This window comes from Phascolarctos cinereus, unplaced genomic scaffold (assembly GCF_003287225.1).
Source record: "Phascolarctos cinereus isolate Bilbo 61053 unplaced genomic scaffold, phaCin_HiC Scaffold_726;HRSCAF=1367, whole genome shotgun sequence".
NCBI lineage: Eukaryota > Metazoa > Chordata > Mammalia > Diprotodontia > Phascolarctidae > Phascolarctos > Phascolarctos cinereus.
This window is the reverse complement of record NW_027556098.1, coordinates 422,348,310-422,370,889: the sequence shown is the minus strand read 5'-3', so window position 1 is coordinate 422,370,889 and position 22,580 is coordinate 422,348,310. Positions and strand designations below refer to the sequence as shown.

Genomic DNA, 22,580 nt, shown 5'->3' with positions numbered 1-22,580 from the left:
TTTGTTTGTTTGATTGTTTTTAGCTGAAATCTAATAGATTTTTCTGCAACCCCTTATTTTAATTAGGTATTAGTTTTTATGTTTGAGGTATATTTCTTATAAACAACATATTGTCAGAGTGTTTACTTTCTAATCCATTTTGCTAATTTCTTTTGTTTTATAGGTGAGCTCATCCCATTCACATTCACAGTCATGATAGATAATTATTTCCCTTCATTGTATTCTATTATACTTTTTCTTTCCTATAGTTTTCTTTCCCTGTTTATTTCAAGTTATTATCCTTTCTCTTCTCCTTTTAACTTTTTCTTCACTATCCCCTTTCTAAACTTAAGGTTGTTTTGCTCATGACTAATTAATCCCTGAATCTACCCTTCCTCTTATGTTTTTCCTTTTCCTTTCTTCCTTTTTCTATATATATTGCTGTTGAATTTAATGTATTTCTACACCAAACTGTGTGTGTGTGTGTGTGTGTGTGTGTGTGCGTGTGTTCTGCCCTTCTGAGGCCAGTTTAGATGAAAGTGAAATTCAAGGACTGTCCATTCCTCCTACCTCTTCCATGTTTGTACGTACTTCTCCTTGCACAATCTGACTATGCTTTCTTTTGAAACTGAAAAAATTCAGGAGGTTCAAGTAACTCACCAAAGGTTATGCACCTCATGTGAAACAGCTGGGGTTCAAAATCATGCCTCCCATCTCCCAGCACAAGACTCTTTGGTTCTGCTCACCACACCACCTCTGAGACCCTTCCCACTTCTACCATCGGGACAGTCCAGAGTGAGGGACAAGATGAGATAATCTCTGATCTTCTCTGATTTTTGCTCCATCTCATGTATACAGGACCAGCCAAGAAACATCAATTCCAGAATGATAGTAAAGGAGCTCAATACAAACTCATTTCCCCACCCCCACCCCCATTCCCTTAGCAAGTACCTTGAAATAAGGAGGCCGGGATCTTAGGCCTTGCCACCTCAGCTTCCTCTCCTCTCTTATTATCATTATCACCACAGCCATTGGATTGTGAGCTTCTCCAGGGCATGGACTGTATGTGGGCTCAGCACTTAGTATAATGCCTGAAACATAGTAGGCTCTTAATAAATATTGATTGACTGACTGATTTACTCCACCTCCTAAGCTCAATAGAATTTAGATTTGTGGTAGGAAAGAAGAGGGGTGAAGAAGGAAAGAAGGAGGGAGGGTAGGAGGGTGGATTAAGCGCTCATTATATGTGCCTGACACTGTGCCAAGGTCCAGGAATGCAGAAGAAAGGTGGTCTAGTCTCATTCCTGAAGGAGCTTGCATTCTAATAGAGGTACACCATATGCAAAGGGAGCTGAAAAACACTGCGAGGATCTGGATGGGAAATAAAGGTATGCAGTTCAGAGGCATGGTTTTGAAGTCTCAAAGAATGTCAGAAACAGTGCCGGGAGGGGAAAGCAGAAGTTGGCCAGGCAAGATAAGTTAGAAAAGGTCAGTAAAGCAATTAATATAAATAAAACAAGTTAGTAAAGGAAGGCTAGAAGATCATATAATTTAATAAAACAAATAAGAGTTTAGTGACAAAAGAGAAAGAGGGTGTGACTGTCAAATTGTTAAGCCACTGCTGGCTCAATCTAAAAAGATGAAATTCAATTCAATAAATGTAAAATTTTACACATAAGTACCCAAAACCCAACTTTACAAGAGCAATATGGGCAGGTATTGTTAGACTGCAGTTTCTCTGAAAAATATCTGGAGGCATTGGTGGACTGCAGGCTTAATCTACATCAGTAGCAGACTGTGCCAGCCAAGAAAGCTAATGTGATCTGGGGCCATATTGAGAGTCATAGCTTCCAGGAATAGGGAGGTGAGAATTTCTCTTCACTCCGTGCTTATCAGATCTGGAGTATCATGTCCCATTCTGGGCACCATGATTTAAGAAAGACAGGAATAAGTTGGAGCTTTTCCAGAAGAGGGTAATCAACATGGTGAAGGGCATTCAGTGCATGTCCCATGAGGACCATAAAGGCACTGGAGAAGACATGCAGAGGACTGCGTTTAGGAACGGTCATGTGGAGGAGCGAGCATTTGGGGTTTCCTGTTCCACCACAGAAGGTAGACCTCAGAGCCATAGGAAGCTGACTAAGAACACCTGGGGGGCCTTGAGAGGGGGGTGGGTTTTCCCTCTTCTTGGAGGTCTCTGAGACAGTTCTGGACAACCACTTGTCAAGTATGTTCTCAACGAGGCAATTTGGGGGGAGGGAGCAGAGTGGGGATGCAAAGGGATGAGATGTGGGTTGGGTTTGGGTAAGATATCCCTGAGCTCCCTTCTACCTACAGAGATTCTTGGAGATGGGCTCCTGCTGGCTTTAGCCATCTCTCCCTGCTCTGGTCCTGGAAGCTCCTTCACCCCAGCCCTAGGATATCCAGAGGAAAGTGCAGCTGGTCCCAGCACTGTCCCTTGTGACCTGAGACAAGCTCTCTTCTCTCTCTGGGCCTAAGGAGGTGGGGCAGTGAATGAAAGAGACTCCTGGCTGGAAGGCCATGATCTTAGAGGGCATCTAATGTATGAACAGGAATCCCTTGAGCCCTGACCTGCCCAGGATGCCCCTGCCCTTCGGAGCTAGTTGTGGTTTTCAGAAAGCTTCCCTTCCATGGGCTGGCCCCTCCCTCAGCTATTTCCCCTTTCCCGAGTTCTTGCTTCTCCCATCTCCTTTTCTATTGAGTGTTCTTCCTTTACCATCTCTCTTCTATTTCCTCTCTCTGTCTTCTCCTGTGTCTTCTTTCATACTTCCTCTCCCATGTTCTCCTTGCTTGTTTTTCTGCCTTCTCATCTCCTCCACCACCTCTTTTCTGCCTCTTCTTCATGTCCTCTGTCTTCTCTCTGCTGGGTTTCCCCATTGCTTCACCTGCTGCTTCTTTCCCTGTGCTTTTCTTCCTTCTTCTCTCCTTTCCCTTCACACTATCTCCCTGCCTTGTCATTTGCACCATTGTCTCTGGTCCCCCATGGTCATTAGTGTCCACCTCTACAGAATGAGGGCATTGGACCCAGTGATCCCAGAGGTCCCTCCCAGCTCTGTCATCCTTATCCGGCCTCCTCTCTGTCTTTGTCTCCTTGTAGGCTGTGGTGTGGGTGCAGCTGAAGGTCTATAGCCGTGAGGTGGAGAAGAGAGTTTTCCCTATGTATGAGTACCTGCCTCCTGTCCAGGCTTTGGTGCATGCCGGGGACCATAGAGTACTGGCTGCTTACTGTGGGGATATGTTCCTTCGCATCTTTGGAGACCATACCCGGTCGCTCCGGACCCTGTGTGTTGTGCCCTGTCGTTTCTCCATGAACTGCTTAGCCTATGACCCCAAGTCAGAGATGCTGCTCACCGGTGTCGCTGGGGCTGTGCTCATGTGGATCATCGAGCCCAGTGGGCGAGGACTGCACCTCGCTGGGGAGGTGCTTATGGCTGGCAATGAGCTGGTGCAGGACATCTCCGTGGCTGGCCCCAGTGGGAAGATGGTGGTGCTCTGTGAAAGCCTGGTGCGCATCTTCAGGCGTTTAGGGAGGGACAAGTTTGAGGAGGTCAAGGTCCTCACCTCTCAGGGCAGCGGCTTACCTGTCACCTGCTCTTTCACCTGCACTGCCCAGGGGTACCTCTACACAGGCAATAAAGAAGGGCAAGTCCAGGCCTGGAACCTCGACCAGTGCCATGCTTTGTACAGCTTCCAGGCCCACTCCGAGGCAGTGGTGTGCATCTGCAGCCGGCCTGAGGCCCACACCCTGCTCACTGCTGGGAGAGAAGGCGTGGTCAAGGAGTGGAACCTGACCTTGGGCATGCTCCTTCGGCAAGTGAACCTGGGGGAAAAGCTGGTCAACCTGCAGTTCTTCAGATCCAAGGCCTTCTTCTCCCATACTAGCACCACCTTCTCGGTGTATCATCTGCCCTGCTTCTATCGGCTCTTTAACGTCTGCGGGTCCACTCCTCAGGAGGTGCGTCAGATCTGCTGCGGCAGCAGCTCCTCTCGCATCTCCTGCTACACTGAGGATGGCCTCCTGCGTTTCCTGTGCCCCCTGACTGGGGAGCTCCTGCTACTCACCTGGCCCTTTGCCCTCCTGGAAAAAGCCGTCGACTGGACCTATGACCCTGACCGGGAGGAGATCTTCGTGGCCACGGGCAAATCGGACGTGCTGGTGCTGGACGCCGGCCGCTGTCCGTGCACCGCCAAGTACTTCTTGTGCGCCTCCCCAAATGCTGACGACAGGGTGCAGTGTCTGGCCTACGGGAGGCCCCAGCTGAGCCGGGGACTGGAGGGTTTAGTGTTCTGTGGGCACGAGAGCGGCATGGTGAGGGTGCTGTCTCAGCATCACCACGCCCGCGTTGCCAAGCACTTGCACTCTGCCACAGTGCTGGCGCTTGCCACCTCGGTGGGAATGCCCTGCAGCTCCCGGGAGAGCTCCCTCGTCTGTTCCTACGGCATGGACGACTATGTGCACTTGTCCGAGGTCGTCCTCGAAGGGGCCGCAGTGAACCTGGTGACCCTCACCAGCATTCTCTGCAGCTGCAAGCTTAGTCAGCTGATCCTGCTGCCCAAATCGGTCAGCGCTATCACTGAAACCCATCGCCTACGCCTCTGGCACTACCAGGACTTCCTCGTGTCCCCGGACACTAAGCCGGAGGAGGGCTTCTTGGAGACCGAAGCCCTGCACCTGAATCCCGTCACTTCCTTCGACATCTGCCTTACCTTGGGCATCTTCGTCACCGGGGCTGCCGACGGCTCGGTCAAGCTCTGGGACCTCCAGGGCACACTCCTGACCCACTTCGACTCGGCCCTCAAGTTCGGCGCTCTCTGCTTTGCCAATGACCGGGGCGACCTACTTGTGTCCGTCCACCAGAGTCTCTACTTGGTGTCTTGCCTGATGCTTCTCCCTGCTGCTTTCTTGAGCCGCCTGATGGCCATGAACATACCCGACACAGTGAAGGAGACCCCCAAACCCTTCCTGCCGGGTTTCTTCTTGTCCTTTAAGAGCATCTTTGTGCCCCGCTACCTCTATGTCGGCAGCGGGCAGCAGAAGCTGGAAGGGCTGGAGACGCTGCTCAACTTCAGGGCCGTTGCCTTTGACCGCTCGGTCCCCCGCGTGGTGCAGGAGGGAGCAGGCCTGACCCCGGCAGCCGAGGACAAGGACAGCGAGAAACACCAGCTCCAGTTCTCTGCCGAAGAGACGAAGCAGAGCCCGCGCCAGCGGCGGGTGCGTTCTGCGCCCTCTGGCCCCCGGGCTACCCGGCTGCTGGGCTGCCACGGAGTGCACGGATATCCACTGCTGTGCAAGTTTTTAGGCCAGGGGCGAAAGTGGATCATAGCGCCTGACGGCTACGTCCCTAACTCGGTGGTTCGGGCTTTCCTCCGGCCGGAGGGCACTCCTGTCTTTCTGACCTCTGCGGACACGTCCTCCGAGACCGAGGAGCCAGAAGAGCTTCGGGAACTACCGGAGCTTCCGTTCGGAGGGGTACCCACCGTGCTGCGGGACAAATTCAGGCTCGGGCGCCTGTTGCGGAAGCCCCGCCTACGCTTGGCGAAGCGCTCCGAAGCCGTCTCCGACTCGCCCCGCGACGTCTTCATAGACCTCCGTCACAGGCTGTCTCAGACGTTGAGCGAGGGGGCCGTGGACAGCATGATACAGAGCCTGCTCCACATGATGACCAGCTCGAACCCAGACAAGTACGAGAAGTGCATCAATGCCCTGGCGCAAATCTTTGCCGCCTTCCCAGTGTCGCCCAGCCTGCGCTCGGCCACCGCCAAACACCTGACAGACTACACCTCCCACCTCCTGGCCGTCTTCCGCAAGTTGGCCTGGGAGGGGCTCCGGAAGCTGGGCTTCCTCAGCCACCTGTTTGCCCTCCCCTTGGCCTGGGGGCTCCTAGACATGGACTCCGAAGTGCGAGGCAAAGCCAGGGATCTCATCATCGGTGTCGCGGGCATCAGAACGAAGACGGAGCTCCTCAACCTGCTTCTGCGGGATAACGTCTTCTCCGAACTGCAGTAAGTGTGGCTTCCATCTCCCGGCCCCTTCCCACCACGCTCTCAATCTCGGGGACCGACATTCACTGGCTCTCCGTGTCTGGCATTCCTCCCGAGAGCCCAGGCTCTGGGATGCTCCGGGGTGGGAGGGGAGGGGGCTCAACCCCAGCACTGTTCTAAGGTCCCTTCTAGTTCCGTCCTGTCGCAGAAGGCGGGGCAGAGAAAGCCAGAACCCAAGGCAGCTCCTGCTCTAGACACGCCGTGTGACATCGTGTGTAAAATGCCCTTGTTGGCAGACCTTAGAGAGCTGAACACAAATGTTAGGGCGCCTGTTCGTTTTTCCAAAGGCCCTGCACCTTTGACATTATATGTCCTAAGGTCCTTTCCAGCCCTGATGGTCCCTGTCCTGAGACCTTCCCACCCCTGACATTCTCTGTTCTAAGCCCTCATACCACCGCCACCCCAGCTGTTATTTCCAGTTCTTAGACTATTCCCAGCCCAGACATTCTTGGTTCTGAGGAAACTTGAAGCCCTGATATTCTCATTCTAAGACTCCTCCCAGCTCTAATCTTCTTTGCTCTAAGGACCTTCCCAGCTCTTATGTTTGTAGTTCTAAGCCCTTCGACAAAACCCCTCCCCAGAACCCACCCAGCCCCAGGATCTCTGACAATCTCTGCTCTAAGCCCTGGCTTCCCTCCAGCTCTGACATCCCCTGTTCTGAAGGCCCTCCTTTGATTCTGCCCCTTGGCTTCCATAGGAACCAACACACAGGAAATGAAAGTCTGGATCAGATACTGGGGATTCGGCCAGTGGACCTGCAGATCCTGTCTAGTCAGGTGGACAGATACCTTGAGGAAAACCTGACCAAGCAGGACAGAGAAAAAGAGGTCCCCCTGTCCTTAGAAGTCACAGAGCTGGAGGAGAGGGAGATGATGGAGATGATTGAGCACACTAAAAGGCCTTTCCATCTTTCCCCTGAGCCTTCCCCAGAGCCTGCCAAGCCTCCCAGAGCAGGCAAACCACATGGGCTGAGACCAACCAAGAAGCTGCTGGGTAAGTAGGGCTGAGAACCCAAGGAGGAGGAGCCTTCAGGGTCCTGGAGCCACAGCACTGTAGAGAAGCCTACCCCAAGAGGGAAGCACAGGTTAGGAAGGGCCTTGCTGAGGGGCTTTGTGGGGTGTGATCAGAAGACCAGAGTACGAATCCTACCTCTGGTACTTAGTACACATCTGCAAAATAAGTAGGTCGGATTAGGTATTTCTTTTGCTTTATCTTTTTTCAATTACATTTTTTTTCAGCTAATGCAATTGCCTTCTTTCTCTCCTAGCCCTGTTCTCTCCTTGACAAAGAAAAGAAAAAAAGTCACAAACATGTATAAGTAGGAAGCCAAACAAATTCTTGCATTGGCTGTGTCCAGATACTGTGGCCTCATGCGCCGTGGTCTGTCTTCTTCTGCACCCTGACTCCAGGCAGCAAGCAGCAGGTTCATCAGGGTCCTCTGCAATTGTGGTGGATTGTTGGGTAGATCACAGTTGCTAAGTCTTTTTTCAAAAATATGTATTTTTTGAAAGCAGGGTTTTTTTCTTTTCTTTTTTTCATTTTCAAATTCTCTCCCTCCCCTTACTTCTTCTACCCAAGGAGAAGGCAAGAAAAAGGAAACCCATTACAAACATATATAGTCAAGGAAAACAAATTTCCCCAATACTCAAAGAAACAAAGGAAGAACGGAAGGAAGGAAGGGAGGATGGAAGGGGAGGGAACTTTCACCTGCACTCCAAGACTGTCTGTTCTCTACGTATCAGTGGGTAGCATGTTTTATCATGAGTCCTTTGCACTTGTGCTTCGGTTACTGTATTCCTCAGAGTTGCTGAGTCTTTCAAAGGTGTTTGTCTTCACAACATGGTTTTTATTGTATAAACTGTTCTCCTGGTTCTGTTCACTTCATCCTGTTTCAGTTCGTACAAATCTTCCCATGTTTCTCTGAAACTATCCCCCTCATCATTTATATATATATGTATGTGTGTGTAAATAGTATTTTATTTTTTTCCAGTTACATGTAAAGATAGTTTTCAGCATTCATTTTTTATAAGATTTTGAGTTCCAAATTTTTTTCTGTCTCCCCTCCTCCCTCTCCAAGACAGCAAGCAATCTGATATAGGTTATACATGTACCGTCATGTAAACATATTTCCACACTAGTCATGTTGTAAAAGAAGAAACAGAAGAAAAGGGAGAAGCCACAAAAACCAAACAAAAAACAAACAAAAAAGTGAGAATCATATGCCTCTATCTGCATGCAGACTCCAGAGTTCTTTCTCTGGAGGTGGATAGCATTTTCCATCATGAGTCTTTTGGAGTTGTCTTGGATCACTGTGTTGCTCAGAAGAGCTAAGTGTATCACAGTTGATCATCGCACAATGTTGCTTTTACTGAGTACAATGTTCTCCTGGTTCTGCTCACTTCACTCAGCATCAGTTCATGTAAGTCTTTCCAAGTTTTCCTGAAATCCACCTGCTCATCATTTCTTATAGCATAATAGTATTCTGTTACATTCATATACCACAACTTGTTCAGCCATTCCCCAATTGATAGGCATCCTCTCAATCTCCAATTCTTTGCCACCACAAAAAGAGCTGCTATAAATATTTTTGTATATGTAGGTACTTTTTATGATCTCTTTTCCATACTGACTGAATAACGGTATTGCTGGATCAAATATATGCAGTTTGCTTGCCCTTTGGGCATAGCTCCAAATTGCTCTCCAGAATGGTTGGATGAGTTCACAATTCCACCAACAATGCATTAGTGTCCCAATTTTCCCACATCTTCTCCAACATTTATAATTTTCTTTTTTTGCCATATTAGCCAATCTGATAGGTGTGAGGTGGTACCTCAGGGTTGTTTTAATTTGCATTTCTCTAATCAATAGTGATTTAGAGCATTTTTTCATATGACTATAGATAGCTTTAATTTCCTCATCTGAAAACTACCTGTTCATATCCTTTGACCATTTATCAATTGGGAATGACTTGCATTTTTATAAATTTGACTCAGTTCTCTAAATATTTGGGAAATGAGGCCTTTGTCAGAGACACTGGCTGTAAAAATTGTTTCCCAGCTTTCTGCTTCCCTTCTAATCTTGACTGTTGGTTTTGTTTGTGCAAAACCTTTTAATTTAATATAATCAAAATTATCCATTTTGCATTTCATAATGTTTTCTATCTCTTGTTTGGTCATAAATTCTTCCCCTCTCCATAGCTCTGACAGATAAACTATTCCTTGCTTTCCTAATTTGCTTATAGGATCAGCCTTTATATGTTTAAATCACGTACCCATTTAAGTATAAGATGTTGGTCTATTCCTAGTTTCTGCCATACTCTTTTCCAGTTTTCCCAGCAGTTTTTATCAAATAGTGAGTTCTTATCCCAGAAGCTGGGGTCTTGGGGTTATCAAACAGTAGATTAGATTACTATAGTCACTTACTACTGTGTCTTTTGTACCTAATCTATTCCACTGATCCACCGCTCTATTTCTTAGCCAGTACCAAGCAGTTTTGATGATTGCTGTTTTACAACACAGTTTTAGATCTAGTAAGGCTAGGTCACCTTCCCCTGCATTTCTTTTCATTAATTCCCTTAATATTCTTTAACCTTTTGTTCTTCCAGATGAATTTTGTCATTATTTTCTCTAGCTCTATAAAATAATTTTTTGGTAGTTTGATTGGTATGGCACTGAATAAGTAAGTTAATTTAGATAGAATCATCATTTTTATTATATTAGCTCAACCTACCCATGAGCAACTGATATTTTTCAAATTATTTAGATCTGATTTTATTTGTGTGAAAAGTATTTTATAATTGTGTTCTTATAGTTCCTGGGTTTCTCTTGACAGGTAGACTCCCAAATATTTTATGTTGTCTACAGTTATTTTAAATGGAATTTCTCTTTCTATCTCTTAGGCTTTGTTAGTTTTATATACATGTATACATACATATTATATATATGTATGTATAAATGCTGATGATTTATGTGGGTTTGTTTTGTATCTTGCAACTTTACTAAAGTTGTTTATCATTTCAAGTCGTTTTTTACTTGATTCTGTAAGTATGCCATCATATCATCTGCAAAGAGTGATAGCTTTGTTTCTTCATTGCCTATTCTAATTCCTTCAATTTTTTTCTTATTGCTAAAGCTAACATTTCTAGTACCACACTGAACAACAGTGGTGATGATGGAGACCCTTGTTTCACCCCTGATCTTACTGGGAATGCTTCTAGCCTATCCTCATTATATATAATGCTTGTTGATGGTTTTAGATCAATGATACTTATCATTTCAAGGAAAACTCCACTTATTCCTATGCTCTGTAGTGTTTTTAATAGGAATGGATGCTGTATTTGTCAAAACCTTTTTCTACACCTACTGAGATAATCATATGACTTCTGTTAATTTTGTTACTGATATGGTCAATTATGCTGATAGTTTTCCTAATATTGAACCAGTCCTGCATTCCTGGTATAAATCCCACTTGGTTATAATGTATTATCCTTGTGATAAGTTGTAATCTCTTTGCTAATATTTTATTTTAAAATTTTGCATCAATATTCATTAGGGAAATTGATCTATAATTTTCTTTCTCTGTTTTGGCTCTTCCTGGTTTGGGTATCAGCACCATATTGGTGTCATAAAAAGAATTTTGTAGGACTCCTTCTTCACTTATTTTTCCAAACAGTTTAGATAGTATTGGAATTAATTGTTCTTTAAATGTTTGGTAGAATTCACTTGTAGGGTTACAACCAAGAATCACCTACCCAGCAAAACTGAGTATAATCCTTCAGGGGGAAAAAATCGTCATTCAATGAAATAGGGGACTTTCAAGCATTCCTGAGGAAAAGACCAGAGCTGAATATAAAATTTTACTTTCAAATACAAGACTCAAGTGAAACATGGAAGAGGTAAACAGGAAAGAGAAATCATAAGAGACTTATTAAGGTTGAACTGTTTACATTCCTGCATGGAAAGATGATATTTGTAACTCATGAGTCCTTTGTCAGTATTAGGGTAGTTGGAGGGGAAAATTATATGTATGTATCGATATAGATATATAGATAGATAGATAGAGGGCACAGAATGAGTTGAAGATGAAGTGGTCATATCTGGAGAATAAAAATAAGGGGTGAGAGAGGATTATACTGGGAGAAGGAGAAAGGGAGAAGTAGAATGGGGTAAATTATCTCACATGAAACAGATAAGAAAAGGCTTTTACAGTGGAGGGGAAATGGGGGAAGGTGAGAGGGAATGAGTGAATCTTATTCTTATAGGATTTGGCTTAAGGAGGGAATAACATACACAGTGGGGTATGGAAATCTATCTTACCCTACAGGAAAATAAGGGGGGAAGGGGACAAGAGAGCAGGGGGGTGATAGAGAGGTGGGCAGATTCAGTGAGGGGGTAATCAGAAGGAAATACTTCTGAGGACGGACAGGGTCAAAAGAGAAAATAGAATAAATGGGGGGGTAGGAGAGGATGAAGGGAAATATACTTAGTTTTTCACAACATGACTACTATGGAAGTGTTTTGCATGACTACACATCTATAACCTGTGTTGAGATGCTTGCCTTTTCAATGAGGGTGGGTGGGGAGGGAGGAAGGGAGAAAATTTATAACCTAAAGTTTTAAAGACACATGTAAAAAAAAATTTAAAAAAAAAGAATTGTAAATCCATCTGGCCCTGGAGATTTTTCCTTAGGGAGTTCGTTGATGCTTTGTTCAATTTCTTTTTCTGAAATGGGGTTATTTAAGTATTTTATTTCCTCTTCTGTTAATCTGGGCAATTTATATTTTTGTAAATATTCATCTGTTTCGCTTAGATTGTCAGATTTATTGGCATACAGTTGGGCAAAATAGCTCCTAATGATTGCTTTAATTTCCTCTTCATTGGTGGTGAATTCGTCCTTTCCATTTTTGATGCTGATAATTTGGTTTTCTTCTATCTTTTTTTAATCAAATTAACCAAAGGTTTATCTATTTTATAGGTTTTTCATGAAACCAGGTCTTAGTTTTATTGATTAGTACAACAGTTTTCTTACTTACAATTTTATTGATCTCTCTTTTGATTTTCAGAGTTTCTAGTCTGGTGTTAATTGGGGATTTTTCAATTTTGTGAGCAATTCATTGATCTGCTCTTTCTCTATTTTATTCATGTGAGCATTTAGAGACTTAAATTTTCCCTCAAGTACTGCTTTGGCAACATCCCATAAATTTTGGTGTGTTGTCTCATTATTGTCATTCTCTTTGATGAAATTATTGTTTCTGTGATTTGTTGTTTGATCCACTCATTCTTTAGGATTAGATCATTTAGTTTCCAATTAATTTTTAATCTATCTTTCCATGGCCCTTTATTATATGTAACTTTTATTTCATCGTGATCTGAAAAGGATGCAAGATCTACTAGACTTCCTCCCTTTACATTTTTTTTCATTAATTCCTTTGATATTCTTGGCCTTTTTGTTCTTCCAAATGAATTTTATTATTTTTTCATGCACAATAAAATAAATATTTGGTAGTTTAATTGGGATGGCACTGAATAAGTAGATTAGTTTAGGTAGAATTGTCATTTTTATTATATCAGCTTGGCCCACTCATGAACAATTAATATTTATCCAGTTATTTAAATCTGACTTTATTTATAAAAAGTGTTTTATAAATATGTTCACATAATTCCTGGAGGATTTGATCTGATCTTGAAGAACCCTTCCAACTCTGAAATATCATGATCCTCAGATCTTGTACCTGGAGAAAGTCAGTGTGGTATAATAGCTAGGGCAGTGAACCTGGAGCCTGGAAAACCCAGGTTCAAGGCCTGCATCAGCATAGAAATGGTAATTAAATCTATTAGAGCTGATGAGATCACCCAGTGCAGTAGTCTAGGGGGAGAAGAGAAGAGGGTCCAGGCCAGAGTCCTGGGGGACAGTTACAGGGCATGATCTGGACAAGGATCCAGCGAAGGAGCCAGAAGGAGCAGTCAGAGACGTGAGAGGAGAAGCAGGAAGGATGCCGGTGGTTGTGGTGGTGTTGAGTCGTGCCTGGCTCTTTGTGACCCTGTGGACCGCAGCATGCCAGGCTTCCTCATCCTTGGCTATCTCCCGAAGTCCAAGTTCATGACCCTGTGTATTCACCTCATCTTCTGTCATCCCCCTTTCTTTTTGCCTTCAATCTTTCCCAGCATCAGGGTCATGGGTATCCTGAAAACCTAGAGAGAAGGAGAGAGCAGTCGACCATGCACAAGGCTGCAGAGAGGCAAGGAGAAGGAGGATTGAGACAACACCACTGGAGTCAGCAATTAAGAGTTTTGTGAAGTTGGAGAGAGCAGTTCTGTAGAATGATGACTCAGAAGCTGGATTATAAGGAGCTGAGAAGGGAAAGGAGAGGAGAGGTGCCCCCTGTAGATGGGCATCTCAAGGAGCTTGGCCACCAGAGGCAGAAGAGGATAGTGGAAGGATCAAGGGAAGGGAGACATATAGGCAGGAGGGAAGGAGCCAGCAGACAAAGAGAGACAGAAATTGACAATAAATGAAAGAGTGGGGATGCCAGAGGGGGCGTTCCATTGGAGGCTGTGGAACGGAATTGGACTGTTTGAGCCTGGAGAGAGGTTTGCCTTGGTCAGAAACAAGGCTCCCTTATCACACGAGACAAGGGTGATGGAGGAGAGGCAGAAGGCACCTGAGGCATAGGAGGTGAGGAAGAGGAGAGAAGGTGCTCACAGTGAATGACGTTAATTTTTTTCTCATAAAATATAAGGCAAGGTTCTCAGCTGAAAGAGTAGGTTGAAGAGAAGCCATGGAAGGATTGAGGACAGATGAGAAGGCTTAGAAGAGTTGCTGTGGAGGGTGGGAAAGTGAGCTGATAAGGGAGGTAGATTAGTATTGCCTGGCAGTAGTGCGGGCCCAACTGAGGTTTAGTAGTGGAAATTTGTAGTGGACCTAGTCAGAATGGTCGCATGATCTTCTCTATCTTTGTTCAGCTGCAGTCTCTAACTCCTTACTCTGATCTAGTGGCACCAGCCTCCTGGCTGGTCTGCAGACAAGACCCTATATCTCTCACCTCTGGGTATTCTCTCTGGTAGGTAGGAGCAAAGGCAGTGGATGGTGGGAATCATCTGAGGCTGAGGCTTAGCGGTTTACAATCAATGTTATAAAGGGGTCAGAGAGTCAAGAGAAGAGGAAAATGCAGGGCTGAATTGGCTCACCAAGGGGTCAAGATGGGGTAAAAAGGAAAGAGTAGTTAGTGCAGGGGAGATGGCCTGGGAGAAAATTGAGGAGTCAAGAGATTAGAAGTCACTGCAAAGATAAACAATAGGGTTTGGTAAGGGAAGGCAGAGGGAGAGGTAGAAAACAAACAGATTATGTTCAGATAAGGGGATTTTGGAATTCTTGAAATGGGGGAGCTATATTTGTGGGTGATGGAAGGATGAAGGGTATAATTATCTTTGTGTGTGACTAAGGTAAGATAGAAGAGTAGCTCATGAGAAGTGAGTAGGTTGAGAAATTGAATGGTTAGGGTATTTGAGGGAGGGTCTATGTATGTTAAAGTCCCTTAGGATGAAGGCAAAAGTTGGAGAAGAGAGAAACATTGTGAGCCAGGTACCAAACTCATTGAGGAAGGAAAGGGAATGACCTGGGGGGAGGTCTGTAGGTGAAAGCTACCAGGATTTTGATTGGGTGGGAGATATGAATAGCATGAACCCTAAAGAAAGATGGGCTACTGAGTGACAAAGGAAGGAGAACCTGGAAGTGGCAAGAAGCTTTCCAACTCCCCCACCTCAACCAGTGAGCCAAGGAGAATGAGTAAAGGTATTGGGGAAAAGTATTGGGAAGGGTGGCCAGGGAACTGTGTCAGCAGGGGGAAGTCAGGTTTCAGTAAGAGCTAGTAGTTGGAAGGAGTGGGAGAACAATAGATTTAAGATGAAGTGAAGGTTGTTGCCTATGGAGCAAGCATCCTAGAGGGCACAGTGGAAGGGCTGGGTGGAGTTAGGATGAAACTTTGGGGTAGGAGGGTTGGGGGGAGGGTGGGGGTGAAGTATTAGGTGGTTTTGATGATGATCTACAGAGTTCAGAATGTATAGGGTGTGAGAATGTTCACCATTGAGTGGAAGGTGCCACTCCTCTTCCCAATGGAGTCTGAAGAGGAGGCTGTGTGATCTGAGCAGAGATTGGATGATCTTTTGTCTGGGATGTTGGGGATAGTATTACTAGGTGCCCTCTGAAGTTCCTAGCCCACCCCCACCCCCATCTCCAGTTCTGATATGCTCAGACGCTTGCACATGTGGTGGGAAGATATTCTAGGCAACTTCTGACATTCTTCTTAACACTGGCCTTTTGGTCTGGAAAGGGTGAACATTGACTCAATGCACTCAAAGCTGTTAGACATCAGAAGGACCTAGCTGTGACATACTATGATTCCAAGAAGGCAGCTTCTTCTAGGGGAACCAGGCCCAACAGGCATGTAGTACAAGGATGATTACTCCTAGCTTACAAGTAAGGAAACTGATGCTCAGAGAGCTGAGATGTTTTCCCCAAAGTTACCCCTCTGGCAAGTGGTAGGGCCATGACTCAAACCCAGGGATCAGAGAACCATAGACTCTTGGATTGGTACTGTCCCAGAGTCCAGACATGGAAAATGAGGTCCAGAGAAATGAAGTGATTTCCCTAAGGACACATAGGTAATCAGTAATGGTTTCCATTGGAATCCAGGTTCTCTGACACCATTCACCATGCTGCCTGGGTTTTCTGTAGTCCAGAATTCCTCTGAGACTCTGAGCTAGGAAGGGAGCCTAGAGGAAGCCTATACCCAGAGACCATGGCTCCTCTGACCTTGTCTTTCAGTCTCACTGACAGGTTCTCTGAGCTCCAGAAGGTTTCTGGTATCTGCTCCAACCCCAGATGAGGTGGATGTATCCCATCTTCTAGACAAATCCCTAATAAGGGCAAGGATAACATGACCCAGGAGATGAAAATGAGCTATATTGTTTTAAGAACAACTTTGAATGCGTAAGTCATTTTGACTATTATAAACACCTAAATTAACTACAAAGGACATATGAAGAAAGATGCTATCTGCATCCAGAGAAATAACTGATAAATAGAAGTATAGAATAATTTTACATGTATGTACTTATTTGTGTCTAATAGTAGCCATCTCTAGGGCAGGGAAGGGGGAGGGAAGAAGAAAAAGAAACTGACGTGATAACTTTATTATATATTTAAAAGGAATAGCAAGTTGTGCATAATAGGTTTGCCGTTTCATGTGTGATCATCTTTTTTATTATACTACTTTCTGGAAATGTTTGGTTTATTTCATAAAGAAAGAAAGAGAGAGAGAGAGAGAGAGAGAGAGAGAGAGAGAGAGAGAGAAGAGAGAGAGAGAGAGAGAGAGAGCTGGGAGGAGACAGAGTCTAAACTGAAAAGGCAGATGCAAGGGTCCATGAAGTACTGTGTTCCAAGGAGTGGAGATGAATGGGAAGAATGGTTGTTGGGCAGAAAGTCAGGGCTACAGTATCTACTCTAGTTCAGGAAGAGTTAAGAACTGCACGATTCCCCAAAACTTTGGTCTTTTGATTGGGAGATCCTGTATTCTAGACACCCACCCAGTGCTGAAGGGGCAACATGGCCATCAGTGGAGTCTGCCGAGCCCCAGCCAAGCTCATCCACCCACCCTGGGCTTACAGGCTTGTACAGTTGGGCTTCCCTTTAATGCTCCATTTCCCATTTTTCCCGTGTAGCCAAAACTCTCAAGAAATTAAAAGAGGGATGCAAGAAATCAAGAGAACAGGGACACAAGAAGTCAATAGAAGAAGAGGGACTCATGAAATCGATAGAAGAAGAAGAAGGAGAAGAAGGACCCATGAAATTAGAAGAAGAGAGACCCATCATGCTGCCTTCTGGACACAAGGAGACAGAAGCTATTGAGAAGATAGTGGTTCAGAGAAGAGATACTTGGCCATCTCCTACACCATCCTCAGCCCTTCTCTTGGTGACTTCAGATGTGCACAAACACAGTATTTTAGAAACCCGGTCCCCTCCACCAGAAGTCCTGCCCGATTATGTGGAAGTGAGCCTGAAGGTCATGAGGAGAACTCGCAGCAAAAGAGCCAAGAAAAAGAAGCCTGAAATGAGTAAGAAGGAAAAAGAAAAAAAGGAAACTGAGCAAGAAGTGGAGGAGGAGGTCCAGGACATAGTAGAAGCACCCCCTGAATCTGAGAAGAAGCCAAGGATGCTTGACAAGGAGCAAGTTTCTTGGTGGGATGACATTTGCCAACTCATGACCCTGCGTATTTCTACCCCACAGGACAGCATGGCCAAGGACTTGAGTGATGAGCTGGTGACCTTGGCCCGGGAGGTCCTGCTGGAGTGGCAGCCCAGCTGGGCACTCTTTCAGGATATGCACCCTCGGTCAGAGGAGCCCAGCCCAGAGCCCATCGAAGATGTACAAGGAGATGTGGAGGAGATGGAAGTAGAAATGGAGGAAGAGGCCATGGAGGAAGAGGACATGGAGGAAGAGACAATGGAGGAATTGGAACTCATCCTTCCCTCCTCCTCCTCCAAAACCAGGCAAAAGAAAGTCTTCTTCCTTGAAGATCTCAGTTTCACTAAGCAAGAAATGAGGCTGTCCAGGCAGGTAAAGATACTGGCCAGGAAAGAGAGGAAGCTTGCCAGGGAAGAGCAGGAGCTGGCCATGGTAGAGAAGGAACTAGCCTGGAGAGAGGACCAGCTGAGCAGGGAGCATGAATGGCTGGCCAAGGAGCAAGAGGCACTGGCCAAGGAAGAAGACAATCTGACCAAAGAAGAGATGTTTGTGATCCAGGGAGAGGACATCCTGACCCAAAAGGATACAAAACCGGAAGAGCTCAAGCTGTTCAAAGAGGAAATGAAGGTAGCCAAAAAAACCATTAGATTGAGCAGGGAGGAGAGAATAAAGTCCAAAGAAGAGAGCACAAAGGCCAGGGAGCCAATGAAAAGTGACAGGGGACTTCTTCCTGAGGATCTCGAGGCCACCACAGAGGAGAAGCTGCTGGCCACTATTGAAAGGAAACAGATGAAGGAGCAGATGGACATCATAAAGCTGAAAATGGAAAAAGCTCAGAAGAACAGAATTCAGGCCTGGGAGGACAGAACGAAGGCCCAAGAAGAAAGAGAACTGACTCTTTTTGCAAAGCATGCCCTGACAGGAGCGCAGAGGGCAGAGGCTGAAGGTGTGCTGGGCTGGTCCCCTGAAGACAAGATGATTACTGAAGAAGAGAGGAGACTGACTCTGGCAGAGCTGCAGGTGATCCAGGAGGAAAAGAGGCAGACTCAGAAGGAGATAATGCTGACCCAGCTAGAAATGATGATGATCCAGAGAGAGATGGAACTGAACCAGGAGCAGCAAGCATTGATGGACGAGGAGATAAGGCTACTTATGAAGGAGCAGAGATGGGCCCAAGAGGAGGGCATGAAGGGGCGGAGACTTCATCAGCAGAGGAGAAAATTCCACCTCTCACAAGACGAGGTGCCCACCTCGGGAAAGAAGGACAAGGGTAAGGAAGGAGAGGCTGTCTCCGGAGAGGAGGAAGAGCATGTGCCCGAGGCTGATACCAAGGGAGCAAAGAGACTTCGTCATCAGATGAAAACGATGCTGCCCACTGGGGAGCAAGAGCTAAAGCTAGACATGGTGGAAGAGGAAGAGGAAGAGGAAGAGGAGGAAGAGGAAGAAGAGGAAGAGCATAAGCTGCCTAGTGAGATAGAGAGTCTGCTTATGGAAGAGGAGGAAAGGATGAAAATGGCAGAAGCAGTCAAGCTGGAGGAGGAAAAGCTGTTGATGGAAGGTCAGGAGCAGCCAGTGAAAAGGAAGAGATTCAGTGTGGAAGAGCAAGAGGTGTCTGCTGGGAGGCAGAGGGTGCTCATTATCTGGAGGCACTTGATCCAGAAAGAGCTTGAGACAACCAAGAAAGAAAAGAAGCTGACCATTAAGAAGATGGAACTGATAACAGAAGAGAAGCTGGTGGGCCAGAAATTATTAGAAACAGTCAATGAGGCGTGGACTAGGCATCTGATGGAAATTAAAAAGACTGAGGAAGAGATTGGGGCAGTCCGAGATGAGCGCAGGTGGCTCAGCCTGAAAAGGCAGCAGCTGTCCGAAGGGAAGATGCTATTTGAGGACTTGCCTCTGGAAGAAGGAGGTGGGAGCCCAGAGTCCTCGGCCAGGGCAAAACTTCAAGAGGAGCGGAAGAGGCTGATGCTCATTGAGAAGAGGCTGGCCGAAGAGGAGAGGGAAATAATCCAGGAGCACAGGATACTATCCAAGGAGAAAAGGCTGCTAATGAAAGAGCTGAAGAGGCTGACAAAGAAAGAGAAGGAAATCACCAGGAGGGAGGGCAAGCTGGCTTTGTGGGAAAGAAAGATGACTTCAGAGGAGAGCCTGAAGGTGGAAGCAATTGCAATTCAAAACATGAGTGATAGCATGGAATTCATCCAATGGCAAAGGATGAAGCTTCTGAAGCTCCAGAGGGCAGAAGCTGCACAGGAAGCTGAGACGGACAAGTCCATGTTTACAGAGGAGGGGAAGCTGGCCGGCAAGGAGGAAGAGGAAGAGGAGGAGGAGGAAGAAGAAGAGGAAGAAAGAGAACAGGAAGAGGAAGAACAGGAAGAAGAAGAAAGAGAACAGGAAGAGGAAGAGGAGGGATCATTTCTATCTGTGGAAGAAATGGCTCCTGCTGAGTCCACCAGGGAGATAACTCCTGCTGAGGAATTGGGCCCACCAAAGGATCTTGGTGAGGCTATTCAAACTATTCAAACAGTGGATAAGAAGGATGCCAAAGAGAAATGGAAGGATGTCATTGTGAAAAAGGCTAGGCTGAAAGTTGAGGGGAAAACGATGCCTCGGAAAGAGACACCATGGAAATCGACGCCAGGGCTCCTGCAGCCACCACAGCCAGCCATGACCGCCAGTGAATCCCGGGAAGAGATGCTGAAGTTAATGCTCCTCGCCAGGGCCAAGCACAAGCCCAGACCCCCACCCAAGCTAAAGGACTCAATGACCTCAACCCCGATGCTCTTGAAGGTCAAGAAGGTTCAGCCATCTGAAGCGTGCCCAGAGACTCCCACCCTGGATGTCATGGGACCTGCTGCTGTGGCTCCCCCGAAGAAGTTGCCCAGAGACCACTGGAGGTGGTTTCTGCGGATTCACCAGACTGTCAGAGCCTTCAAGGACACCGCTGCCCGACACAGAAAAACTCTGGCTTTTGTGTGTAGTGCATTCTCCCACATGACCCACAAAGGAGGCTGGGACCGATTCCAGGCTGCCCTGAGGAAGATTCGTAAACAAGGTAAGATTACCAAAAGAAACATGGACCACCTTTGCCAGCTGCTGGAGCAGACCTCGCCCTTGAAGCAGCTGGAGTGGGTACAGATGGCCAATCTGGAGGCCATTGCCTCCCACTGGGAGGTCCCCAAGCCTCCCCAACCAGTCCCTGAGCGTGTCTGGCCCACCATGGAAGTCATCCCTCCACAGCAAGAATACCCCAGGCTTCCACCCAGAAAAGACCTCAGGCACCAGCCTGAGCTTCCCCCTCTCTCCAGGCCATCCATTCACTATGGCCTCCTCACCCACTTGGCTGCCAAAAGTAAGGCCAGAGACAGCAGACCAGAGTTTCTTGGACCAGTCATGAAAGACCTGGCTAATATTTCTCCCCTTTACTCAGCAAAGATCCTTGAGATCTTAAAACTCCAGCGAAATGTTCAGTTCTGGAAGGCCAAGATAAGGGACCATCAGCTGTCTAAGATGAAGGCAAAGAAAACATTACTACCCCCTGCAGCAAGGCCTGGACCCCCAGAAGGATTCCTGCCCGCTGCAGCCAAGTGGGAGCGCAGGCCTCTGCCCCTGCTCACTGCAGCAAGGCCTGGAGCCCCAGGAAGACTCCCACTCACTGCAGCAAGGCTTGGACCCCCAGAAGGATCACTGCCCACTGTAGCCACACAGAAGCCCAGGCCCCGGCCCCTGCCCCTACCCTTTTCAGTGAAGACAGATGCAAAGAAGAAGCTGCAGTGGGAGACCTTCCTGGCTCTCTACCATGTCCTCCTAGCAGTGCAGAAGCAGGAGAATCAATCTGCAAGCTCCACGTTGATAGGCCAGGTCTGCCAGATTTTAGATCTCTACCAAGTCAAGACTCCAAAGATGCAGCAGCTGCTACAGGAGCTCTCAGACCGGAAAGCCCACCCCCTTCAACAGATCATCTACAAAAAAGCCTTGCAGATCACAGAGGTGGTCCCTGGAGAGCGGATCCTCTACCATCTCCTGTGTAACAATGAATTGACCCCACCAGAGCCATTCACCTTCCAGTTGGTGGTGCCTCTGCCAGAGAAGAACCAGGTGCACACTGTCCTGCCCTTGGGTAAGAGCCGCTATGGCCTCCTGGAGCTAGCCTGGAGGAGCCTGCCTCAACCAGACCCCCATCAGGCTGAGGTTCTGCCCCAAATTCCCACTGCTACCTCCCAATGATTCCAGGTCCTCCTGGGCCTCTCCTTCTTCCCTCCCACCCCCAGATACTTATCCCTGTGGGGTTAGGGAAAAGATGCCAGGCAGGCAGATGAGGACCAATGAGAGATGTCCTCTTGCTGAGCTCCTCCAGGGTTGGGCCCCCCCCATCTCCCCAGTTTTCTGAATCCCTCTTCCCTGCTGCCATCAAGTCCCCCTCTCCAATGTGCTCAACAGACCCACTTAGCTTATGGTGCTCTCATGGCCCTCCTGAAAAGTCCAGGTTCCTTCTAACTCTGCTGACCATTGTGTGGATTCTAAGTCACCAAGAGAGCCAGGAAGTGAAGGAAGAAGCTGTTAGTGGTTCTCCAAACCAGCCACTCAATTCCCTCTCCTCCACCCAGCTACTGACTGAGCAGGAGAAGGAAAAAGATCTACTGATAGGGAGAAAGGCATGGCTGAGCCTTAGCCATAGAGCTTCCCTGGATACCCAGGGAGAGGGGATCTGTACAAAAAAGCAAAGGGAATGAAAACTATGTGGAGCCAGTTGCAAAGAAACAAGGGCAAATGGGAATTGGTCTCTTTGCTCATTCAGGAGAAGGGTCTGGAGTTGGCTGTCTAGTGCTTCTGTAACTTCTCACAGCCTCAAAAGGGGAGGGTTGGAGCCTTTGACCCTCTGCCTATGTAAAATAAAAGTTGCAATATCATCTTCCCCAAAATTCTGGGTTGGCTTGGGGGGCAGGATGTTGTGGGGGGTGCCGGCTGGATGCCAGGAAACAACAAAGAGGTGGAGTCATTGCTTTGGGAGACATAGGAATGGTCCTGGGTCTGTTCTGCCACCACCCCAGCAGCATTTGTCAATTTCAGGAGATCAAATGTCCCAGGTTCCCAACCCCAGGGTCCTTCTCAATTCTTACTCATATCCAAGCTGTGGCCTTCTCCTCTGCAGCATCTCTTGTGGATTTCACCCAATCTACAGTATCTCTGGTTGATTTCACCTTCATCTACAGCATCTCACCTCTTGTGGGTTTCACCTCTATCTTACAGCATCTCTTGTGAATTTCACCTCCATCTACAGCATCTCTTGTG

General features: G+C 46.8%; 1 protein-coding gene across 1 annotated transcript; it reads left to right on the top strand.

Annotated features, from left to right (window-relative positions):
- Positions 1–3,105: 3,105 nt before the first annotated feature.
- Positions 3,106–22,198, top strand: LOC110219911 (uncharacterized). Its single transcript, XM_021003643.2, has 3 exons — positions 3,106–6,003; positions 6,740–7,035; positions 16,762–22,198. The coding sequence occupies exons 1-3, from the start codon at positions 3,158–3,160 to the stop codon at positions 21,513–21,515; spliced, it is 7,896 nt and encodes a 2,631-aa protein (XP_020859302.2). The 5' UTR covers positions 3,106–3,157; the 3' UTR covers positions 21,516–22,198.
- The last annotated feature ends 382 nt before the right edge of the window (positions 22,199–22,580 follow it).

Coding starts and splice junctions, on each gene's coding strand:
- LOC110219911 (XM_021003643.2), top strand. CDS start 3,158: ATGTATGAGTACCTGCCTCCTGTCCAGGCTTTGGTGCATGCCGGGGAC. Junction 6,004..6,739: donor AACGTCTTCTCCGAACTGCA/GTAAGTGTGGCT, acceptor TGGCTTCCATAG/GAACCAACACACAGGAAATG. Junction 7,036..16,761: donor ACCAACCAAGAAGCTGCTGG/GTAAGTAGGGCT, acceptor TTTCCCGTGTAG/CCAAAACTCTCAAGAAATTA.